This window comes from Dipodomys merriami, unplaced genomic scaffold, assembly GCF_024711535.1.
Source record: "Dipodomys merriami isolate MVZ:Mamm:240054 unplaced genomic scaffold, mDipMer1.0.p SCAF_14, whole genome shotgun sequence".
NCBI classification, from domain to species: domain Eukaryota; kingdom Metazoa; phylum Chordata; class Mammalia; order Rodentia; family Heteromyidae; genus Dipodomys; species Dipodomys merriami.
The window spans coordinates 39364787-39384436 of record NW_027202715.1 but is presented as its reverse complement, the minus strand read 5'-3'; the positions used below and the strand labels follow the sequence as shown (position 1 = coordinate 39384436).

At 47.9% G+C, this 19650-nt stretch overlaps 1 protein-coding gene across 1 annotated transcript in view; it reads left to right on the top strand.

Annotated features, from left to right (window-relative positions):
- LOC138826176 (slit homolog 1 protein) overlaps positions 1-19650 on the top strand; it is a 148113-nt gene that overhangs the window by 24114 nt on the left and 104349 nt on the right. The window contains exon 4 of the mRNA XM_070021325.1: positions 1169-1240. Coding sequence (XP_069877426.1) covers positions 1169-1240 — 72 coding nt within the window. The remainder of the gene's footprint in view (positions 1-1168; positions 1241-19650) is intronic.

The window sequence follows — 19650 nt, the reverse complement described above, 5'->3', positions numbered from 1 at the left end:
AATGCACACATTGGGGCTGGGAAAGTGGCTCAGTGGTAGAGTGCTTGCCTTGCATGCATGAGGCCCTGGGTTCGATTCCTCAGCACCACATAAGCAAAAAGCTGGAAGTGGTGCTGTGGCTCAAGTGGTAGCGTGCTAGCCTTGAGCTGAAGAGCTGAGGGACAGTGCTCAGGCCCAGAGTTCAGGCCCCACGACCGGACCCCCCCCAAAAAAGAATGCACATATTACTTGAATTGTGAAATGGTAGCCCCCCCCCGAACAACACCTTAATAATAACAATGAAATTATATGGAAATACATATAAAATTATATGGAAATACAATTCAGCCATTAAAAATAAAAGGTATGGATGGGAAGAGGAGGCTAGGGTAGTAGGCTCAGTGGTACAGCACCCACCCAGCATGTGTAAGGCCCTGAGTTCAATCCCTAGCACTGCTAAATGAAAAGAAAAAGTAAGTATCTATTGTCTGACATGGAAAAGACATCCACAAACTGTTGAGTGAGACCAATATAAGTTATTTGAGACCCTGTTTTCCACTATTTGAAGGTTCTTTTTCTTTTAAGGATGAGTTTTCATTAATGATTTAAAAAAAATCCCTTGGGGTTAGATGTTTGGCTCAGTTGGTAGAGTATTACCAATGAGCAAAAGCATCAGATACTGAGCTCCAGTCCCAGACATGGGACCCCCCCCCAAAAAAAAATTCACTTGTCATTATCATTTTGAAAAAAGACCCAAGCAAGCAATTAAAAACCACACAAGTGGCTGCTTAGCCAAATGTGGTTGAAAGCCATCAGGAACTAGAATGTTTGGCTATTCCAACCCCAGTTAGGAAATAGCTCACATTTCCTATCTAGTGAAGGACCCACCTCACAAGGTGGTAGGTATTAGAATCTATCCCTTACGGATTACAAGGGTGATGGGCACTGACTTGGTGAGGGGTTTCCATAGGTCCTTCCTTCTTGTCCTCCTGCTAAGTGCTAGGTAGCTCAGTTCCCACCTTCCAAGTGAAATATGGCCCTAAGAAGGTGATTTCCCGAGGATTACAGATTGCCACTGCTAGGACTTGAACCCAGAGCCCCTGAACTCTGAACCTGGGGCTTTCTTAGAGGTCCTCTGGATTTCCTGGACCTCTTGGTGAATCTTGCTTCTTCTGTCTTTATTTTTTAGACGACTGAACCGGAACCAGCTTCACATGTTGCCAGAATTGCTGTTCCAGAACAACCAGGCTCTGTCCAGACTGTGAGTTCTGTGTCTAGAATCTTCTCTCTGTGATTTTCTGCCACCCCGTGGGAAGCATGCAAGTATAGTCAATGGAGGCTGAATTTTCCTGTGGCTTGGGCTCCACACTCCTCACCCAGCAGAAATGGTTCTGTGGGAAGCTATTGTGTGGGACATTTCTCCACAGCAAGTGCTAGAAAGAAGCAGTTCATCCAGTTCTTTTTTTTTTTTTTTTTTGGGTCCGGTCTGGGGCCTGAACTCTGGGCCTGGGCGCCGTCCCTCAGCTCTTCAGTTCAAGGCTAGCGCTCTACCATTTGAGCCACAGCACCACTTCTGGCTTTTTTTTTCTGCTTATGTGGTGCTGAGGAATTGAACCCAGGGCCTCAGGCATGCAAGGCAAGCGCTCTACCACTGAGCCACCTTGCCAGCCCAGGTGGGGCTTTTGTTAAGTGCATGTTGTATTGCCTTTGATCAGCTGCCTTGCACATTCATTCATTTGTTCATTCAAGAAAACCATTCTTGAATCTGCTTCTGTTTTCAGCTTCTTTTACTGTTTAGGGTAATGTGATCTATGAGCTTATTACCTGTAGTATCTGGCTGTCTTTTTATTTATTGTAAGTATACTTCTGAGTTGAAAGTATGGCCACTAATTCTGCTGCTCTGTTATTTTCCAGAGGTATCTGTGATTGTTTTGTCCTGTATTTTGCTTTGTGGGATCTTGGCTTGGACAGCATCTTTGAAATTAACTAAGGAATCTCCCTGATAGTTCCTTAGCATGTGGCTCTGCAGCATTTGCTTGGTTACCTTTAGTGATGGGGAGTCCACCACCTCTCCAGGCAATTAATTCTGTTATCAGACAGATATGCATATTAGAAAATTCTTACCCTAGACTCTGCTTTCTAATAACTTTGCTTTCTGTAACTCTTTGGAAAAACCATGTACTTTTGTTATTTTTTTTTTTTAATTTTGATCTGGGAAGTTAAAAGGGCAATACTTCCCTAGCATGTGTGAGGCCCTGATTGGGACCTTCTTTATGTGTAGCAAGGCACAAAGAGGAGCGATAGGTTTGACTCTTCTTCCCAGGGGAGGATGGAAGCTGGGTGGAGAAAGGGGCTTGAAAGCATGAAGGAATGCAGTTAGGTGAGAGATGGGGCTACCTGAGTGGCCAGGGACCTGGAGTCTGGACTAGCTCTTTTCTTCCTGACTAAATACAGCTGGCTCTTCCAACCTGTGCCATCATTTGCAAGCTTCTTGCTAAGCTAGTGGTCTTTAGGTACCATCACAATTTGCTGCTGATATACTTTCAGTCTTTTGAAAGTGGTCTCTCTGGTCACTTCATTTTTCTTCTTCCTCCTGACTGGGCCACTCTTCAAGGATCGTCTGTGCCAGGCCCATTGTCTCCTACTGTGTAGGCACTTTTTCTTTATTCAGCTGATAAAGGCACCGGATTCTTGTGCCGGCAGGTACAGCTATTGTAATGTCTGTTTCATATGTGGTTCATGCACTGCTCTGTGTCATTCCATGATGGTTGGTTTGGTTCATGTGGTCTGTGTGGTCCATGCACTTGTCTGTGTGATCTATGCACTGGTCTGTGTGGTCCATACACTGGACTGTATGATCCATGCCTTAGTCCATGTGGTCCATGCACTGACCTGTGAGCTATGCACTGGTCTGTGTGGTCCATGTACTGATCTGTGTGGTCCATGTGTTGGGCCATGGGTCTACAACATGCTCCTTGTGGTCCATGCTGTAACTGGCCACACACAGCTGGCCTTTCCCTTTGTGTACATCCACCTTATTGCCCTGTACTTCCTTCCAAACCACTGTCCTGGGCTTACTGGCTGCATCTCAGTATTGCCATTTTTTAGGGTAGTCACAATCCTGACTCCCCTCGTACTCCCTATAACTATGGTGCTTATATCCTCACTGTGTTTTAGGTCTCAACTTCAAATTATGGGGAGAAAGAATCTGATTGGTCCATCTTAGGTCAGATGATAACCCTGGACAGTGAGCTGTGCTAGGGTTTGTGGGATGGCAGGAGCAGGTGCCTCCCCAGGAGCTGGAGGTGGGATTTATTCCCTCAGAAGAAAAGCTAACACCAGGAGCCAGTGCCTGATATTTCTGGTCTCTTACTTGACCTTCCCTTTGCTTTGGAGATATCTGTTACTAATCCTTTTCATCTGGAGCAAATTAGGGACTTTCATGCAGAGGATACTTTGAATCAGCATGAAGATGGGCTGGAGAGACAACTGTGCCGGGAAGGGGTGCCACAGAGCGTGTAGGTGGAGTGGTCCATGTTTCAGTTGATACAGTCTGTACAGATTCTACAAGTTACAATCCTTCTACTGGTTGTTCTTTATTAGTAGATCCTGGTGTTGGGTTAGCCTGTTCATTCCTCCCAAATGCAGGATCACACTCTCAGAGCAGGGCTTTGCCTTGGACTGCAGAGCATTTTGATGATGGGGTTAGCGTTAACCACCAGGTCTCTAAAGGTCTGTAAAGAGCCTGAAAATGGGCTTAAACTATACCTAGAAATCTTACTCTTGGGGATCTACCCTAAGGGAATAATAAAACCTGCGTATAAATATGTTCATTGCAGCATTATTTAAAATATTGAGGATATAGATTGGGAATAACCTAGCTATCCAACATTGGGGGAGTGGTTAGGCAAATTATGTATGTCTATTTTATGGGGATACTTATACAATTATTAAAATGACTTTTATGAGACATGTCAAATATTGTAGATGGTTGTGATATCAAAAGTCAGGATGTAAAGTTGTATTGGTATTATGGCTCCTGAATGAATTATTCTAAATAATGCATGGAAAAATGACTGCAGAATGCCAGGAGGGATGGCCTGTGGGTGATTTTATTTTCTGTGTTTTGAAGGATGGATGATGATGATGATGATGACGATGATGATGATGATGATGTGGTATCAGTCCTGGGGCTTGAACTTAGGGCCTTGGTGTTGTTCCTGAGCCTTTTTGCTCAAGGCTAGCTCCTGCTCAAGTCACAGCTCCACTTTTGTGCTTTTGGGTAGTTAATTGGAGCTAAGAGTATCATGGACTTTCCTGCCAGGGTTGGCTTTGAACCACAGTCATCAGATCTCAGCCTTCTGGGTAGCTAGGATTACAGAGGTGAGCCAACAGTGGCTGGCAGATGTATTACTTTTATATAGGAAATTGGACAGCATTTATCAGAACCATGAAACCTCTGGTTTGAGTGAAAATTGTTGTCTGTGGGCTGGGGATGGAGCTCAGTGGCCAAGTCCTTGCTGAACTCTTAGCACCAACTCAAACAAAAATGAAGGCTGTCAGTTATATGACATTGTTGTGCGTCTTTTAGCCCTGAAGAACCTGTTGTTCTTTTCTGGGATGAAGATAACAATGTCTGACTCTCAGAGCTGTTGTGAGGATCAAAGAGAAGTATGACCCTCACCTGTGGTGACCCTCACCTGTGGTGACCCTCACCTGTGGACCAGTAGGAGGCATTGGAATGATCACACTGGGATGGCCTTGCAGACTCCTAGCCCCAAACATTTGTCCAATATCAGTGTTGGATTCCCTCATCTCTGCAGAGGTTCACCTCACCCAGAACCTTACCCCTTAACTCAGAATCCTCCCCTTGCTTTCTACTCTGCTCCTACAGAGTACCCAGAGGAGTCTGTAGCAGGAGTTTGGTTTCCTGATCAGCAGAGCTTGGGATGCTGTGTGTGTGTGTGTGTGTGTGTGTGTGTGTGTGTGTGTGTGTGTGTGTGTGTGTGTGTGTGTGTGTGTTAGTGCCAGTCCTGGGCCTGGGCACTCCCCCTGAGCTTTTTTGTTCAAGGCTAGTGCTCTACCCTTTGAGCCACAACTCCAATTCAGGCTTTTTGCTGGTTAGTTGGAGATATGAATCTCACAGACTTTCTTACCTGGGCTGACTTTGAACCATGGTCCACAGATCTCACCCTTCTGGGTAACTAGGATTATAGGTGTAAGCCACCGGCATCTGGCTCCGGATAGTCATTTTTAACGAAGGGAACCTGCATTTTGGATTCTCAGCTAACTTCCTGAGCAGTGAAAAGAGAACAAACATGGAACATGTAGAATATATTGCCCTGGAAACATTTTCCAGTACCCTAAAATCACAGGCAACGCCCCCACTTCCTTGAAGACCTTTCATTGAGGCCGAGTGTGGAGTTCCTGCTCAGTGTCCCCTCCCTATCAGAAGAGCATCCATCTCCTCCTGCTCATCAGAAGAGCATCCATCTCCTCCTGCTCCACGTTCATGGCTGCAGAAGTGAGCCTGCGCAGAGACAACCACAGTCTCCCAGGGGAGGTTTCAGGAACAGCAGTCAGGGCAGTGATGATTAGAATGAATGGTTATCCCATGTCAGGCCCACGCCTTATCTGATCTCATCTACAGAGCATCTCTGGGAGATCAGCATTTTCCCCAGCACAGCACTGAATGAAAACCTGCAAGCTTGGAGGGTGTATGACACACCTGAGGGGCTGAGCCTGTCTGTTGCTTGGGTATCACCCAGGTACCTCTCACTCACCTACTTCCTCCACCCCTCCCCCACTGACCACCCCAGCACCCCACTGCTCAGCTGCTTCTCCACCTCTATCTCCAGTCTTGTACCTATGCACCCTCCCTCTTCTCCATCCACCAAGTCACCAATCAGGTGACTTTATACTCAGCCCTTCATTCTCATCCTCTACCTCCGTCTTCCATTTAGTGCTCTCCCTCCATCTGCCCACCTGCCTCCTCTTCTCTACTCACTAGCCCCTGCCACTCATCTACCTACACACGTCTACCTGGACCTCTCCACCCTCACACCCCAACCTCTCCTTCCATCCACCTCTTCCTCATAAATCTTCTCCCCACCCAACCACCCCATCCCTGGTTCCTGAGAACCTCCTGCAGACAGGCTCTGTGCAAAGTGCTGCAAATGCTTGGAGTGAGAGCTGTGCAACACAGACATGTGTGCCTACCTCTCCAGGAGGTGACAGCCTATCATTGGTGCTTGGTGACAGCTGTCACCCCTGGGACCCACCAGCCAGTGGCTGTGGGTGGGGTAGATGTATCATCTGCTGTAACCACGCCTTAGGCAGGGGGCAGTTGTACCCTGGTAGCAGGTTATCTGGGTTTGGGGTCAATTCAACCCCAGTCAACCCCAGAGGCTACGGAGATGCTCCAGAGGTGTAGTTTGGGACTAGAAAACTGGCTGCTTCTCTGTAGTGGCAAGTCCTAATCTTTACCATGTCATGTTCAGGTGGAGGTGGATGAGTGTTAGCTCTCTCTCTGCACCCCCTCCCCCGGCCAGCCTCAGTCCCCTCCAGGTCTGACCATTTTCCAGCCTTTCTCTGGCTGGCAGCATTCCCTTGGTGTCCAGAGGCTACTTCTGGAAATTCAAGTCCTCCAGTCCTTCCTTTTAGCCTTGAAACCAATATGCATCCTGACAAGATCGACCTCCTGGTCTCTGCAGGGCCTGGGAGGGGCGAGGCGGGTGATTAAGGGCAGCCCAGGGCATCTATTTCCCTTATTTATATCCCTGTTCTCAGGACCACCATAACTCATTAACAGGCCTGGTGGTGGGAGAGGCGGGAGGGGAGAGTCTGCAGAGCCCTGTTGGAGAATGCCTGACCGCAGCGACCCTGTCTCAAGCTGGGTTTAATTAAACTGTCAGCACTGGTCAGAAGAACAAAGCTTCCCTTACCGCCAGGCCCCCCGCCCCCATCAGAGGCAGAGGGCATTCGCTGCTGAAATGAAGAGCTGTTTAAAATGGATCTGTCTTGCCTCCAAGCGAAATTACCCAAAGCAGGAAGGTGACCTCGCTATTGTGACACGTCCAGGCCGGCGGCGGCAGAGTGACAGCAGAACCAAAGCAGCCGCTGCGGAGACGTGGCACATGAGGAATAGGGCTTCTTGTGGCCCTCTGCCCTGCCAGGGCCTCCTTCCTGCCAGAATCACCAGGTCTTTCAAGACCGTCGATCACTCCACTGCTCAAAAAGGAATCTTCCGAGCATTGTCTGTGAATTGTTCCTGGGATTAATGATAGGAAGACAGTAAGGGGACATGATGGGTCAGTAGAGTCCTGCTCAGAGGCCTCTGCAACCTCTTTACCAAGGACATGTAGGGTGCTCCACGTCCCAAACATGTTTGATTATGGAACTCTTTATACATTTGTTTTGTAGGGTACGTCTTTCAGCATCGTGTGCATCTAGTGTTAAGTGACTGGCTGAGGTCTCAGACAATAAAGAGGAGAGCTGAGATTTAAACCCAAGCCTATGCCCTTACCACCAAATTATCAAAGTTGTCAATATGTATGCGTGTGTGTGTGTGTGTGTGTGTGTGTGTGTGTGTGTGTGTGTGTGTATCAGAGGCCTCAGAGATCCTGAGTCAGTCTGTGTATAAGGACCAAGAGTCTGCAATGTCACTGGTTTTCACATTGAGAGGCCTTGCTCCCTAGTGTACTTGGTGAGCTCTGGGTGGGGACGTCTGGAGGGCGAGCCTCGGTTTTCTTTGCCTGGCCTGGATCCTGTGTGAAAGGCACATGAAATAAGAAAGACCCTTCAGCAGACATGTCACCTCCTTCAGACAAGCAGGAAATAATTTGCCAATTAGGGAGCACTCTGGATTCTGAGAGCTTCCCTATTATGAAATCCATGCCCGCTGTCAAGGCTGGCGTGAAAAAGTCAGGCATCCCACTGGCTACACAGGAGCCTCCTGGAAAAGGGTGGTGGGCCTAGGAGTGACACTTGCATGCCAGAGTGGGCTGATAGGGACAATATGGCTGAATGTTCTGCATGGCCCTGGCACCATGCTGCCACCTCTGGGTTCAGCTCTGTCCCCAACTAACCCAGAACCATGCTGACCTTCACAAGTGTGGACAACCAGGGAGTGTAGGGAGGGTTGTGGGATAATAGCTCTGAAAGTGGGACTCCCAGTGAAATCAGAGTGCCTTGTTGGTGGTTTCACAGGGGCTCACAGCAACAAAAGCTGCTGTCCAAAGAGATAATCTGCAAGTCAAGGTAAGGTGAAGAAGTGTGTGTGTGTGTGTGTGAGTGTGTGTGTGTGTGTGTGTGTGTGTGTGTGTGTGTGTGTGTGTGTGTGTGTGTGCGCGCCAGTACTGGGACTTGAACTCGGGGCCTGTAGTCTGTCCCTTAGCTTTGTTGCTCAAGGTTGATGCTCTACCACTTGAGCCACAGTTCCTCTAGTGGCACTTTGTTAATTGTAGATGAGCATCTCACAAGGCTGGGAATGTGGCTTAGTGATAGGGTGTTTGCCTAGCACGCATGAAGCCCTGAGTTCAATCCCTCAGTACCACATAAACAGAAAAAGCTGGAAGTGGTACTATGGCTTGAGTGGTAGAGTGCTATCCTTGAGCAAAAGAAGCTCAGAAACAATGCCCAGTCCCTGAGTTCAAGCCTCAGGACTGGAAAAGAAATCATATAGACTTTTCCTGCCTGGGCTGACTTCAAATTGTGATGCTCATATCTCAGAATAGCTAGGATTATAGGTGTGAACCATTGGCACCTTAAAAATGGAATTTTTAAGCCGGGCGCCGGTGGCTCACGCCTGTAATCCTAGCTACCCAGGAGGCTGAGATCTGAGGATCGCGGTTCAAAGCCAGCCCGGGCAGGAGAGACCGTGAGACTCCTATCTCCAATAAAACACCAGAAAACCGGAAGTGGCGCTGTAGCTCAAGTGGTAGAGCGCTCACCTTGAGCTGAAGAGCTGAGGGACAGCGCCCAGGCCCAGAGTTCAAGCCCCATGACCGACAAAAAAAAAAAAAAAAAAAAAAAAAATGGAATTTTTAAGCCTGGAGAAGATGCTGCAGAGCAGTGTGCACAAAGGGGAAGGAGAGGGCGGTGGGAGTGATTTGTGGGAAGATGAAGATCTTTAAGAAACCATTGCAAAAGCTAATTTTGCCGGGATATGAAATATTAGGAAAACAGAATCAGGGAAAGATGAGGGATAAGAGGTTTCGTTTTTCAGTAAGTCACTTGAGCTAGCATAAAAATAGTTGTAAAAACAAAGTTTACAAGCACAGCAATAATTGTATAATATCCACCACACCCTTTTAAAGCACTGGGACACGGAATATGTAACGTAGATGGCAGCTTCTCATGACCCTGTGTGATGAGAGCTATTACTGACACCATCCTACAGGGGGAAGCACTGAGCACAAGGTTAAATACTACTTTCAGGGCTAGTTGTCAAAGGCGGGGCTGGGAAGGCAGGAAGGAGTGTAATTCTCAAGGTGATTGTCATCAGGCCATGAAGGTCTTCATTATAGAAGAGAAACTAGTGAAGTGGGAAGAAGTAAAGACATCACTCAGAAGGTTTCTGGAGTTTGGAAGGATGTGGGAGATGGCGGCTATGCAAACATAGCCACTGAATTCAGTTGCCCATAAGCAGGGAATCCCACAATTACAGACTGGGCCTCAGACACCCCCCAAGAAGTCACCTTTCCTTTCCCTAGCTCTTTGCATCCCAGACAGGGCAGGAGGGATCATGGGCCTGCAGTTTTGCCTCCCAGGCCTCTTCCTAGACTTGCCTGAAATGCTACCTTCCTGGCATAGTTTCTCCTTTCCCCAGGGGAGTTGATGGTTGCTTCCTTGGTGCGCCTTTCTCCTTTAAAACATTTCTGGGCTCCTGGCCTTATGGGTTTGGGTTGGGCCCTTGTCTTGGTATATTTGGTGCACTTAGTTCTTTCCAGCTTCTCCCGTTCAACATGACCTGTGGTTGGCTTTGTTTGTGTCCCCCAAATGTAAAGTCAATTGCTCAGAGCTAGACTAAATAGCCTCTCAGGGCAGTGGACTAAATGGCCTGTCTAGAGAGGCGACCCAGGGTACTTCTCTATGAGGGTGGCTGCAGAGAGCCCCTTTGCTTCCAGGGGGCTGAAGAGCCTCAGCTAGAGAAGAGAGGAGCTAGCTCAGGGGTCACAATGGTGACTTGTAGGTGGCAGAGTGTTTTGACCCCCCTCTTTTTATTTTTGGCAGTTTTGGGGCTTGAACTCTGGGCCTGGATGCTGTCCCTCAGATTTTCAACTCAAGGCAAGCACTCTACTACTTGAGCCATGGTGCCACTTCCTAGTGGTTTATTGAAGGTAAGAGTCTCACAGACTTTCTTGCCTGGCCTGGCTTTGAACCACAATCCTCAGATCCCAGCCAGCTAGGATTATAGGCGTGAGCCACCAGTGCCCTGCTTGACTTCATTTTTTATGGCAAAGGGCCAGGACCTCGGTTTCCTAGTGAGACCCTCACTGAAACTGAATACTGTGGTCCAGGGGTTCTGCTTTTCACTTGGGGTTCCCAGCAAGCATCAAGGGATCTGGGGACTCCTCTTTGCATATGTGTTATCAAGAAAAATGCGAGGACTCAAACTTGTGCTGTGTTTGGTTTCTGGTTGGAACCCTGTGGTTAGGGAACACTTTGGGGTGTGATACTGGTAATTATGATGCTAGGAAGAAATCCTGTCTGCTGGACTCTGGTGGCTCATGCCTGTAATCCTAGCTAATTAGGAGGCTGAGATCTGAGGATCAATGTTTGAAGCCAGCCCAGGTGGAAAAGGCCATGAGACTCTTATCTCGAACAAACTTCTCAGAAAAAGCTAGAAGTGGCACTGTGGCTCAAGTGGTATTGGAGCTTGCACATTAGAACAGACTGGCTGATCAGTTAGAGGTGGCTGCTTGGGTTAGAACTGAACCTGTCTTTTAGTGTTTGCTCTAAAACAAGCCCCTTTCAAGTTGCACTGACCAGAGCCTATTGAGGTGGGCGCTAGCTCGAAAGGAATGCTCACCTTGTAGGAAAAATGAGCAGCACGAAGATAACACCATGCCAAAGCTGCTTAGCAGGACTTTCAGAATTTGGTAGATTTTATAGTTTTTCACTTTCCTTTGAGACAAGGTCATCCTATGTAGCTTAACCTAGTCTGGAACACATATACTCCCTCTGTCTTTGCTCAAGCACTGGGATTACAGGTGTACCACCATGGCTGGCTTTTTATTCACATCTTAAGTGGGGGTAATTTGTGATTGGTTAATGTTCATTGAACCTCACTCTAATCATGAACATAAAGATCTTTTCTCCACGATGCTGTGTCCCAGACCAATGTACCTGGAATCATTTTTTTTTTTTTTTTTTTTTTTTTTTTTTTTTTTGGTCCGGTTGTGGGGCCTGAACTCTGGGCCTGGGCACTGTCCCTCAGCTCTTCAGCTCAAGGCTAGTGCTCTACCACTTGAGCCACAGCGCCACTTCCGGCTTTTTTCTTTTTGCTTATGTGGTGCTGAGGAATCGAACCCAGGGCCTCAGGCATGCAAGGCAAGCGCTCTACCACTGAGCCAACTTCCCAGCCCCCTGGAATCATTTTTTAAAAAACATTTTTCATTATTATTATCTTTAAATAGTTGTACAAAGAAGTTCCCATTCTACAGAACAGTATATGAATACAAGGTGTCTGACAACATTGTCACACTTGGAGCCATTTTTTGCCATCAGGAATATTGACTCACTATCTTTTCCTCATCTGGCCAGGAACCCTGGGCCTGGGCTATTGTCACAGATTCAGAAAGAGTTCCTTCCTGTATTAGTCAGCTCCAGATGCCATAGCCAGACACCATAGACTTGGAGGTTTGTGCAGCATGAATTTGTTTCTGATGGTTCTGGAGGCTGGAAGTCCCAACTGGTTGTCATCCAGGTCAAGTTCTAGTGAACACCCTCTCTTTTCATGGTTTGCAGATGGTCACTTTCTACCTGCATCTGTACATGGTAAAAGGAAGGAGGGATGGGAGGGAGAGAAAAAAGGGAAGGAAGGAAGAAAATTACTCTGGCAACTGTGTTTCATAAGGATACAAATCTTACCATAAAGTCTCTACCCTCACAACCTCACCTAACTTTAACTATGTCCAAAGCTCCCTGTTTCCCCAGCTCAACAGGCTGGGGTTAGGAATTCAGCACTGAATTTAAGGGTGGCCACAATTCACAGGTATGACTGCTGCTCTTGTTGTCCATGTTGTTTCTTGTGGTTGCTGTAACAAATCACCACAGACTCAGTAGCTTAAGACAACACAAATTTGCTATGGTTGTGTGGAGGTCAGAAGGCAAAGTAGGTATCTTGGGCTAGAATGAAGGTGTTAGCAGAATTTGTTCCTTGGGAGTCCGAGAGAAGCTAGTGTTCCTCTTTTCCAGCTTCTGGGCTGCCCTTGTGCTGTAGCTCATGGCAGCATTACTTTGGCTTCTGTCTCCATTGCCACATTTTCTTTTTCCAGCTCTGGGGTCGATTCCCAGCATCCTCCAGAAAATAAAAAGCAAAATGATTTCCATGAACTAAGCTACAGTCAATGGTGAGGTGATCAAGTCTGATCGAGACTTAAGATGGCTATTGAAGCAAACTGTACAGGGGAGACAGATCTAGCGGCATCTGTTGTAGAAAGGGCTTCTTATTCCAAGCTGAGGTTGACTCCAGAGTCAGTAAGGAGTCCAGAAGACTGAATGGAGTCTTAGGCTGAATTAGTAAAGGCGAGGTGTCTTCTCCAGGGTAGGAGATAGTCCTGTTCCAGCCTGCTGATCCAGACACATCCAGACAGCAGTGTTCAGTCCTAGCACCTGCGTTTTATTGCAGGTGTTTGCGGAAGGCTGCTAAATGCTCTCTGGGAACTATTGTGTATGATGTAGTCTAGCAGCCTGGAGCTGATAGGGACAATGAAGAGGACCTGGAGAGTCATTTTCAAACCTATGGGAAGGGCCATCCTGGAGTTCATTTGTTCCAGAAGCTGGGCACAGTGGGCAGGAGGCTTGGTGAGGTGATGGCGGCCTTGCTTGGGGCAGGCTTCCTGATCACTGGCTGCTCTGTTACCCCCACTCTGTCCCAATCCCTGGAAGAGATCAGGGAGCTACTGAGTTGCGTCTGCCAGGACCATATGCATGTGGGGATGCTGGAGGTCTGGGTTTGGTATCCTTGGGATGCTCTTCTATCTCGAGCCACCTGACACAGTGTCACTTGTGTGCAGTGGGACAGATCATCTGCTCGTAGACTCATGATACTGGCAGCTGGCTGGAGCCTGAGGCTCCCCCCACCCTCCCAGGCGGAGGATCAGTGTTGGAAGTCACTCTTCCGGCAAAGTGGCTGCAGTGAACCGTGGAACCAAAATATTTACCAGACCCTGGATTCTGGCTCACATCTTGGCGTCCAATTTGAAACAATACAAACTGAACAAATGGCTTTGGGAATGAGGTCTGATCCGTGAAAAGACACAGCAGGTTTTTCCTCAGGCAAAGCTGGTCCAGAGGTGCTGGGAGGAGCCAGTAGCCCTGGCGGCCTGCTGGTTGAGCCATGAGTCATTTGCCCCTTTGAAGTCCCTGCAGTTGTCTTTGGAGCCCTGGTGTTTGTACCCCTGTGCTCCTTCAACAAAGGCCCTTCTGTCAGCAGGCAGATCGTAAAGGCCAGGGAAGGAAGGGTTAGGAAAGGAAGGTATTGACTGAATACCAATAAGGAGGGAAGTGTGTTCATGGAGAATGGGGAGGGGGTTCCCTGAAACTCCGGGCGGGGGGTTGGGGCCCTACTCACGCTGTGCAAACAGTGGAGATTCCCTTTGGCAGGTTTGTTTTACTAAAGGCTCTGGGCTGGAGAAGGGTGGAGGAAATACTTCACAATGGGAAGTGTAAGTTGCCCCCTGTTTGGGAGGGGCTGGCGGGGAGAGCTGCGGACCAACAAAGAGGCAGTGTGGGCTGTGACAGTCAGGGGACAACACATGGCAACTAATGGGGTGGTAATGGGTGGGGAGGCAACCTGGGAACAGCGGTACAAGGAAAGCTGGCACATAAATTCTGGTGGCATGACACCCCCTTGGCAGGGAGAAAGGGACCACTCTCACCCTCCCCACTGCCACAGCCAGAGATGTGCCCACTCCCAAGGATGTGGCCGGGGTGAGAGATGGCTGAGAGGCGAAAAGCCACAACACCCTGGGCCCTGCCGGGGCTAAGGAAAATAGAAGGGAGAGTCGCAGGCTGTATGCCAGAAACAGGCATCTAGAAGGCTAGAGCCTCACCTGTAAGATGTTTTGCTCGTTTTGGGAGTTCCTCACCTGTGGGTGCTTTATGTCTACACAGAAGCCACTTGAGTGAAGGCTCAGAGTTTCCCTGTTTACGGGGATCCTGGAACTCCGGACATTATTTTTTTACAAGGACCCTTTGGATGTGTCACCTCCCAAAGAGGACAGTATTTATGACCCAGGGGCTTTTGGAGGAAGCCATTTAACAGTTTGTATTTGTATTTGAACTTTTATGGCTTCTGTAGGGTTCCCCAGACAACCTAGGGCGTCCCAGAGTCCGGAATAGTTACTGTGGTGGGGAAGTTCTGGTTCTCTGTCCTACATCAACCATTTTTGATCAAGTTAATAATACCCTTTTCTTAGAAAAAAGAAAAAAAAGCAACACCATTTTTTATTTATTTGTCTTTGTGTGTGTGACCAATTCTCGTCAGAGCCTTTAGAAAACGTTTAGGAAAGAAGAGACGGCACCCCGACTGATGGGAACACACTGGGGGCCTCCGTTCTGTGAATCCATAATGTAGCCCTGGTTGATGTTTGCAAAGTGGCAGCTGGCCCCGCACTCTGGAGTATTTCAGTTTCCCACGGTGGCGAAGTGTCCTTCCGGAAGGCCCTGGGAATTCTGGAGACGACCCCCAGCCTGCTGCCTGGCCAAGGGAGAGAGAGGCAGCTTTCCTTCCAAGTCTTACCCCAGCTTGGCTGTGGGGTTCCTGGGCCATGCTTTCCCTGCCTCTGGGTAAATGGGTGGATGGATTCATTCACCCAACCAGCCTATTCTGAGCCTACCCTTGCAGTCATTTGTCGGGTTCGGGGGTATCAGGATGGATTAGCTATGGTCTTGGGCTTAAGCAGAGTGTTGCCTGGCGGAGCTGTCTCACATTGCTCATTTCTCAAGTGGGTGACAAAAACTGTGAGTTTGATGGCTGGTTTGTAGCATATCCTGTTCCCTCCCAGTGCCCACTAGAAGAAAAAAAATGGGGGGGGGGAGGTGAGGGGGAGAGAATGTGAAGGAAAATGCACAGAAGTGAAAATCATATTTCACAGGGACAGATGCACGCACATCAATTACACAGCTGTTCCATCAGCACCGCCAGTCCCATTCATCTTCTGTCTCACACACATTGAACATTGGTCAGCACACCTGGGGATCTGAGTGTCTAAGTCTTTTAAAGTCAACTAGAAAAAAACCCAAAAAACAACAAGCTGGTTTCCTACAAGCCACAGCTCCATTTATAGGAAACAAAGGATAAGAAATCATTTTGAGCTGGTTCTTACAGTAAACTGGATAAGAAAGAGCCGGAACTCATTTATTGATGGCTGTTAATAGCATCCTTCACAGCCAGCTGGCCATGGCATGTGACCTCAGCTGTCTCCTGGGGAAGGCTATGGAGAACTGGTCATTTGAACATTGACCACAGTCAGTCTAGCTTATCCCCTTGACTCTTTGCGGAGGGAGGAGGGTGTCCTTTGCTGACCAGTGTCATCTGTTGATGGTAGAAGTGCATGCAGGGTTCAGTTGTACATTTCTAATGCCATGGATGACTAGAAGCTTTTCTATGGAGAAGCCAATGGGGCAGCTTCCATTTGGACTTTGGTGCTGAGAAACAACCTTAAGGATCAGGCATAAGGTGGAAGAGTTTAGATTCTTGGGGCTAGACATGGCTCAAGAGATAATGTTTGTCTAGCATATGTAAGGTCTTGAGTTCAAACCCTACTACTGCTGGGAAGGGGGAAGATGAAAATGAAATGCAGGTGCTTTTTATGTTGGCAAGGGGCCTAGAGCTAAATCAGCAATGAAAGGCTCTTTTACTTGTATTCAATCTGCTACAGACCCACCTGGTGTGAGTCCAGGTGGAGGGGTACAGGCTTTTCCAGCTCATTTACTCCTAGAGTATGTTTGTTGAGTGTGAGGCCTGGGTAGTTATTCATTTTGACTCTTAACACAGAGGACTTGTCCATGTTCAATCTGTTCTGATTCCCTGACTCCATGTTTGTTTGTTTGTTTTTTTTCCTGTTATGGGGCTTGAACTCAGGGCCTGGGTGCTGTTCTCAAGCTCTTTTGGATTCGGGAGATAATTGGAGATAAGAGTCTTGTGGACGTCCTGCCTGGGCTGGCTTTGAAACACAATCCTTAGATCAGAGTCTTTCGATTAGCTAGGGTGACAGGCATGAGCCATCAATGCCCAGCTTCCCATTGTTAACATCAGCTGGCACCCAGGAGAGCCAGAAGCAAAGAAGCTCCCAGTCACCTAGCCGCTGCCCTCAGGTATGTGTCCTTCCTGAGATCAGGGTGTTGCTTCTTTTACACCAAGAATGGGCCTCCAAATCATGGAAGCTCTGCAATGAGGAGCATAGTTAAACGTGGAGAGATCATTCATTTCGGTGTCCTCTTGAACAGCCCTTCAGGGCGGTGGAATACCATGAAGGCCTGTGAAAAGCCCAGCAGACATAACTTGTTCTTTCTTCTGATTGGAGCAGGAGATAGGATCTTATGGGGATGCGGAGGGAGAGCTGGAGCTTTCTGTTTTGGTTTACTTTTTTGTTGTTTCTTTTTTATTATTTGTTTGTTTATTTGGTGCTGGTACGGAAGCTTGAATGCAGGACCTACAGGTCCCTTAGCTGTTTTTGCTTAAGGCTCTACTTTTGGCTTTCTGATGGCTAAATGGAGATAAGCATCTCATGAAAAAAAGAGTCTCATAGACTTTCCTACCCTGGCTTGACTAGAACCTCCATCCTCAGATCTCAGCCTCCTGAGTAGATAGGATTACAGGCATGGGACATTGGCCCTGGCTCATTGTTGTTTCTGATTTCTAAAAGAAGGATAAAAAAATATGGGTTTGGTTGGTAAAAATTTACAAAATTATGATACCACGTGGGCAAAATTAATTCTGACCTTCTCAGGCAAGAGAAGAGGCCAATGCAGGGGAGGGGCCTTGAAATAGAAACCTTTTAATAGGACCATTAAAAACTAGTCTTTAGGGGCTGGGAAGGTGGCTCAGTGGTAGAGTGCTTGCCTTGCATGCATGAGGCCCTGGGTTCGATTTTTTAGCACCACATAAGCAAAAAGAAAAAAGCCGGAAGTGGCGCTGTGGCTCAAGTGGTAGAGTGCTAGCCTTGAGCTGAAGAGCTGAGGGACAGTGCCCAGGCCCAGAGTTCAGGCCCCATGACCAGACCAAAAAAAAAAAAAAACAAAAAAACCTAGTCTTTATTTTGAAGAGCAGTTTCAGGTGTGTAGCAAGTAGAAGTTCTAGTATATCCCCTCCCCTTATGTATAGTCTCCCCATTATCAACCCTGCCCGCTAGAGTAGGGCATGTCATGCTGGGGCATGCTATAGCACCCCACGATTGCTACCCAGAATCTATACTTTATCCTAGGTGTCCCTTGGTGTTGCACATTCTATGGGTTAGGACAAATTTAGAATGATTTACATGACTTTAGAAAATGGTTTTTACCAGTGTGTCGCCAATGCCAGATGCAGATATTGATTCCTCACTCAGTCTACAGGCTCATGCCAACATTACTGGCCATCGTCACTCCAATCCATTGGGGATCTGGCCAGCCACCCTCCCTTCTATCTCAAGGCAGACAGAATGCTATCTTCCCATGCAGAGGAAATGTTTCACATGCCCCAGAACTGTTCTCAATCATCATTTCCTGGAGCAGGAGGCTGCAGGTCTAAGAGTTCTTCTAGCTCTTGGCTGTACTGCCTTAGGAGAGGCTAGGAGCCAAGGGCATCCCACATGGCTTCTTCTGCATAGCCTTTAGGTTTGGGGCCTTTTGCTTCATGGGCCACTTTGCAGTTCCACAAGCAACCGCCTCACCCAGGAATCCTTACTGCTGCTTAGCCTGTAGTTCCTGGGGCTGTGAGCTTGTACCCCTCATCCTTGCCTATTGCACTTTCTATGGGAGTTCTGCTTCTCCCTCTCTTCCTCCTCAGGTGTCCTGCATTTAGGCTCAGTGCATTGAGCTGTATGCCAGGTTTTGCATTTGAGTCCTGCAGCTGCTATTTATGGTCATGTGACTTTGGACTAAAAATGTACCCCATGCCCAGCTATTTCCACATCTGAAAAATGAGAGAGCACAGAGTTGAAGTGGAGCTGCCGAAAGGATTCAGAGAAGCAGTTCCCATGAGCTCTCAGGACCCAGGTCTGTCAATATCAGCTCCATCACTAGCAGGGCTGTTCTAGCCCCTGGCTCTGCAGGTGCACTGTTGTCTTAAAAGAGGAGAAAGGACCTTGTATCTCTTCCACTCTCCTTGGGAGTGTGGATGGGATCATGCTGTGAGTAGACCTTGGGTCTTGCTGCTCCAGAATCATATGTGTTCCAGTGCATGAAGACCTACCATGCATGTGCAAGTGATGGGGAGAAATCAGAGTCCATGACAGGTAATGGATGGCTTGTTGTGCTGGCTCCAGGACTTCTCTGAGAGGCTCTTGATGTCTGTGGGCATAGGAGTCTGACCTCTGCTGGACCTATGAACCTCTAGTTCATCCAAGGTCTGATCTTTAATCCTTTGTAACACACCCAATAGATTTATTTGTTTCAGTCTCATTCCAGTCTCTGGGAGGTTAGTGGTGAGAAAAGCCACCTGTGGCCTTTGCTTTCCAGAGTAGATAGAGAGTTCTTGTTGGACATAGGAGTCAATGTGAGTCAGAGAAGAGGAGTTTGATTCAAAACCTCAGATAGTCTATACATCACCTTTATAGTACTAATAAAAAAAATCTCAGATGGTCTCTGTTCAGGGCTGAACCATATCATCAAAGGCATTACTGAAAGCAGCCTCTACCTCCCTATCAGTAATGAAGCAGAGGCCAGCATGGCTTCTATGAAGGAGGCCTCAGTCTACCTCCTGAAGATAGCTGCTCATTGGCACTGCTGTCTTCAATGCTTTGCCTATCTGTCCAGCCCTGAGAAGTCAGATCTGACAGATGGAGTCCAACAACCCTGTTTTTCCAGCACCTTGGGCAGCCTGTAGCCCTCTTGCTTTGCTATGCCCTTGGCCTTGGCATCTTGGCTCTGGTCTTTTTGCTTCCCATCTTCTCTGTGTGTCTTATTTTGAATTGCCCTTGCTCCTCTGAGTCAGGTGTCCTCCGTCTCTCTAACCTGTGCATAGCCATTGTACATTGATGCTCTGTGCTTCTGTCATCCTCCGGGTGTACCCCATTCATGGGATGGTGAGTGGGTGACTATGTGGGCCGTTTATTCCAGAGCCTGCTTCTCCTGTAATGCCCCATTATCCAATTGGGAACTGGGCCAAGCAAATCAAAAGGGAAGAAGGACACCACAGTGGCGGGGGGGGGGCAAAAAGTAGCACCCCAAGTCACCAGAGTCTGACCCCTTGAATCAGTCCTGGGTGCAGACTAGGCACCAGGTGGAAGGATGCCTGCCAGA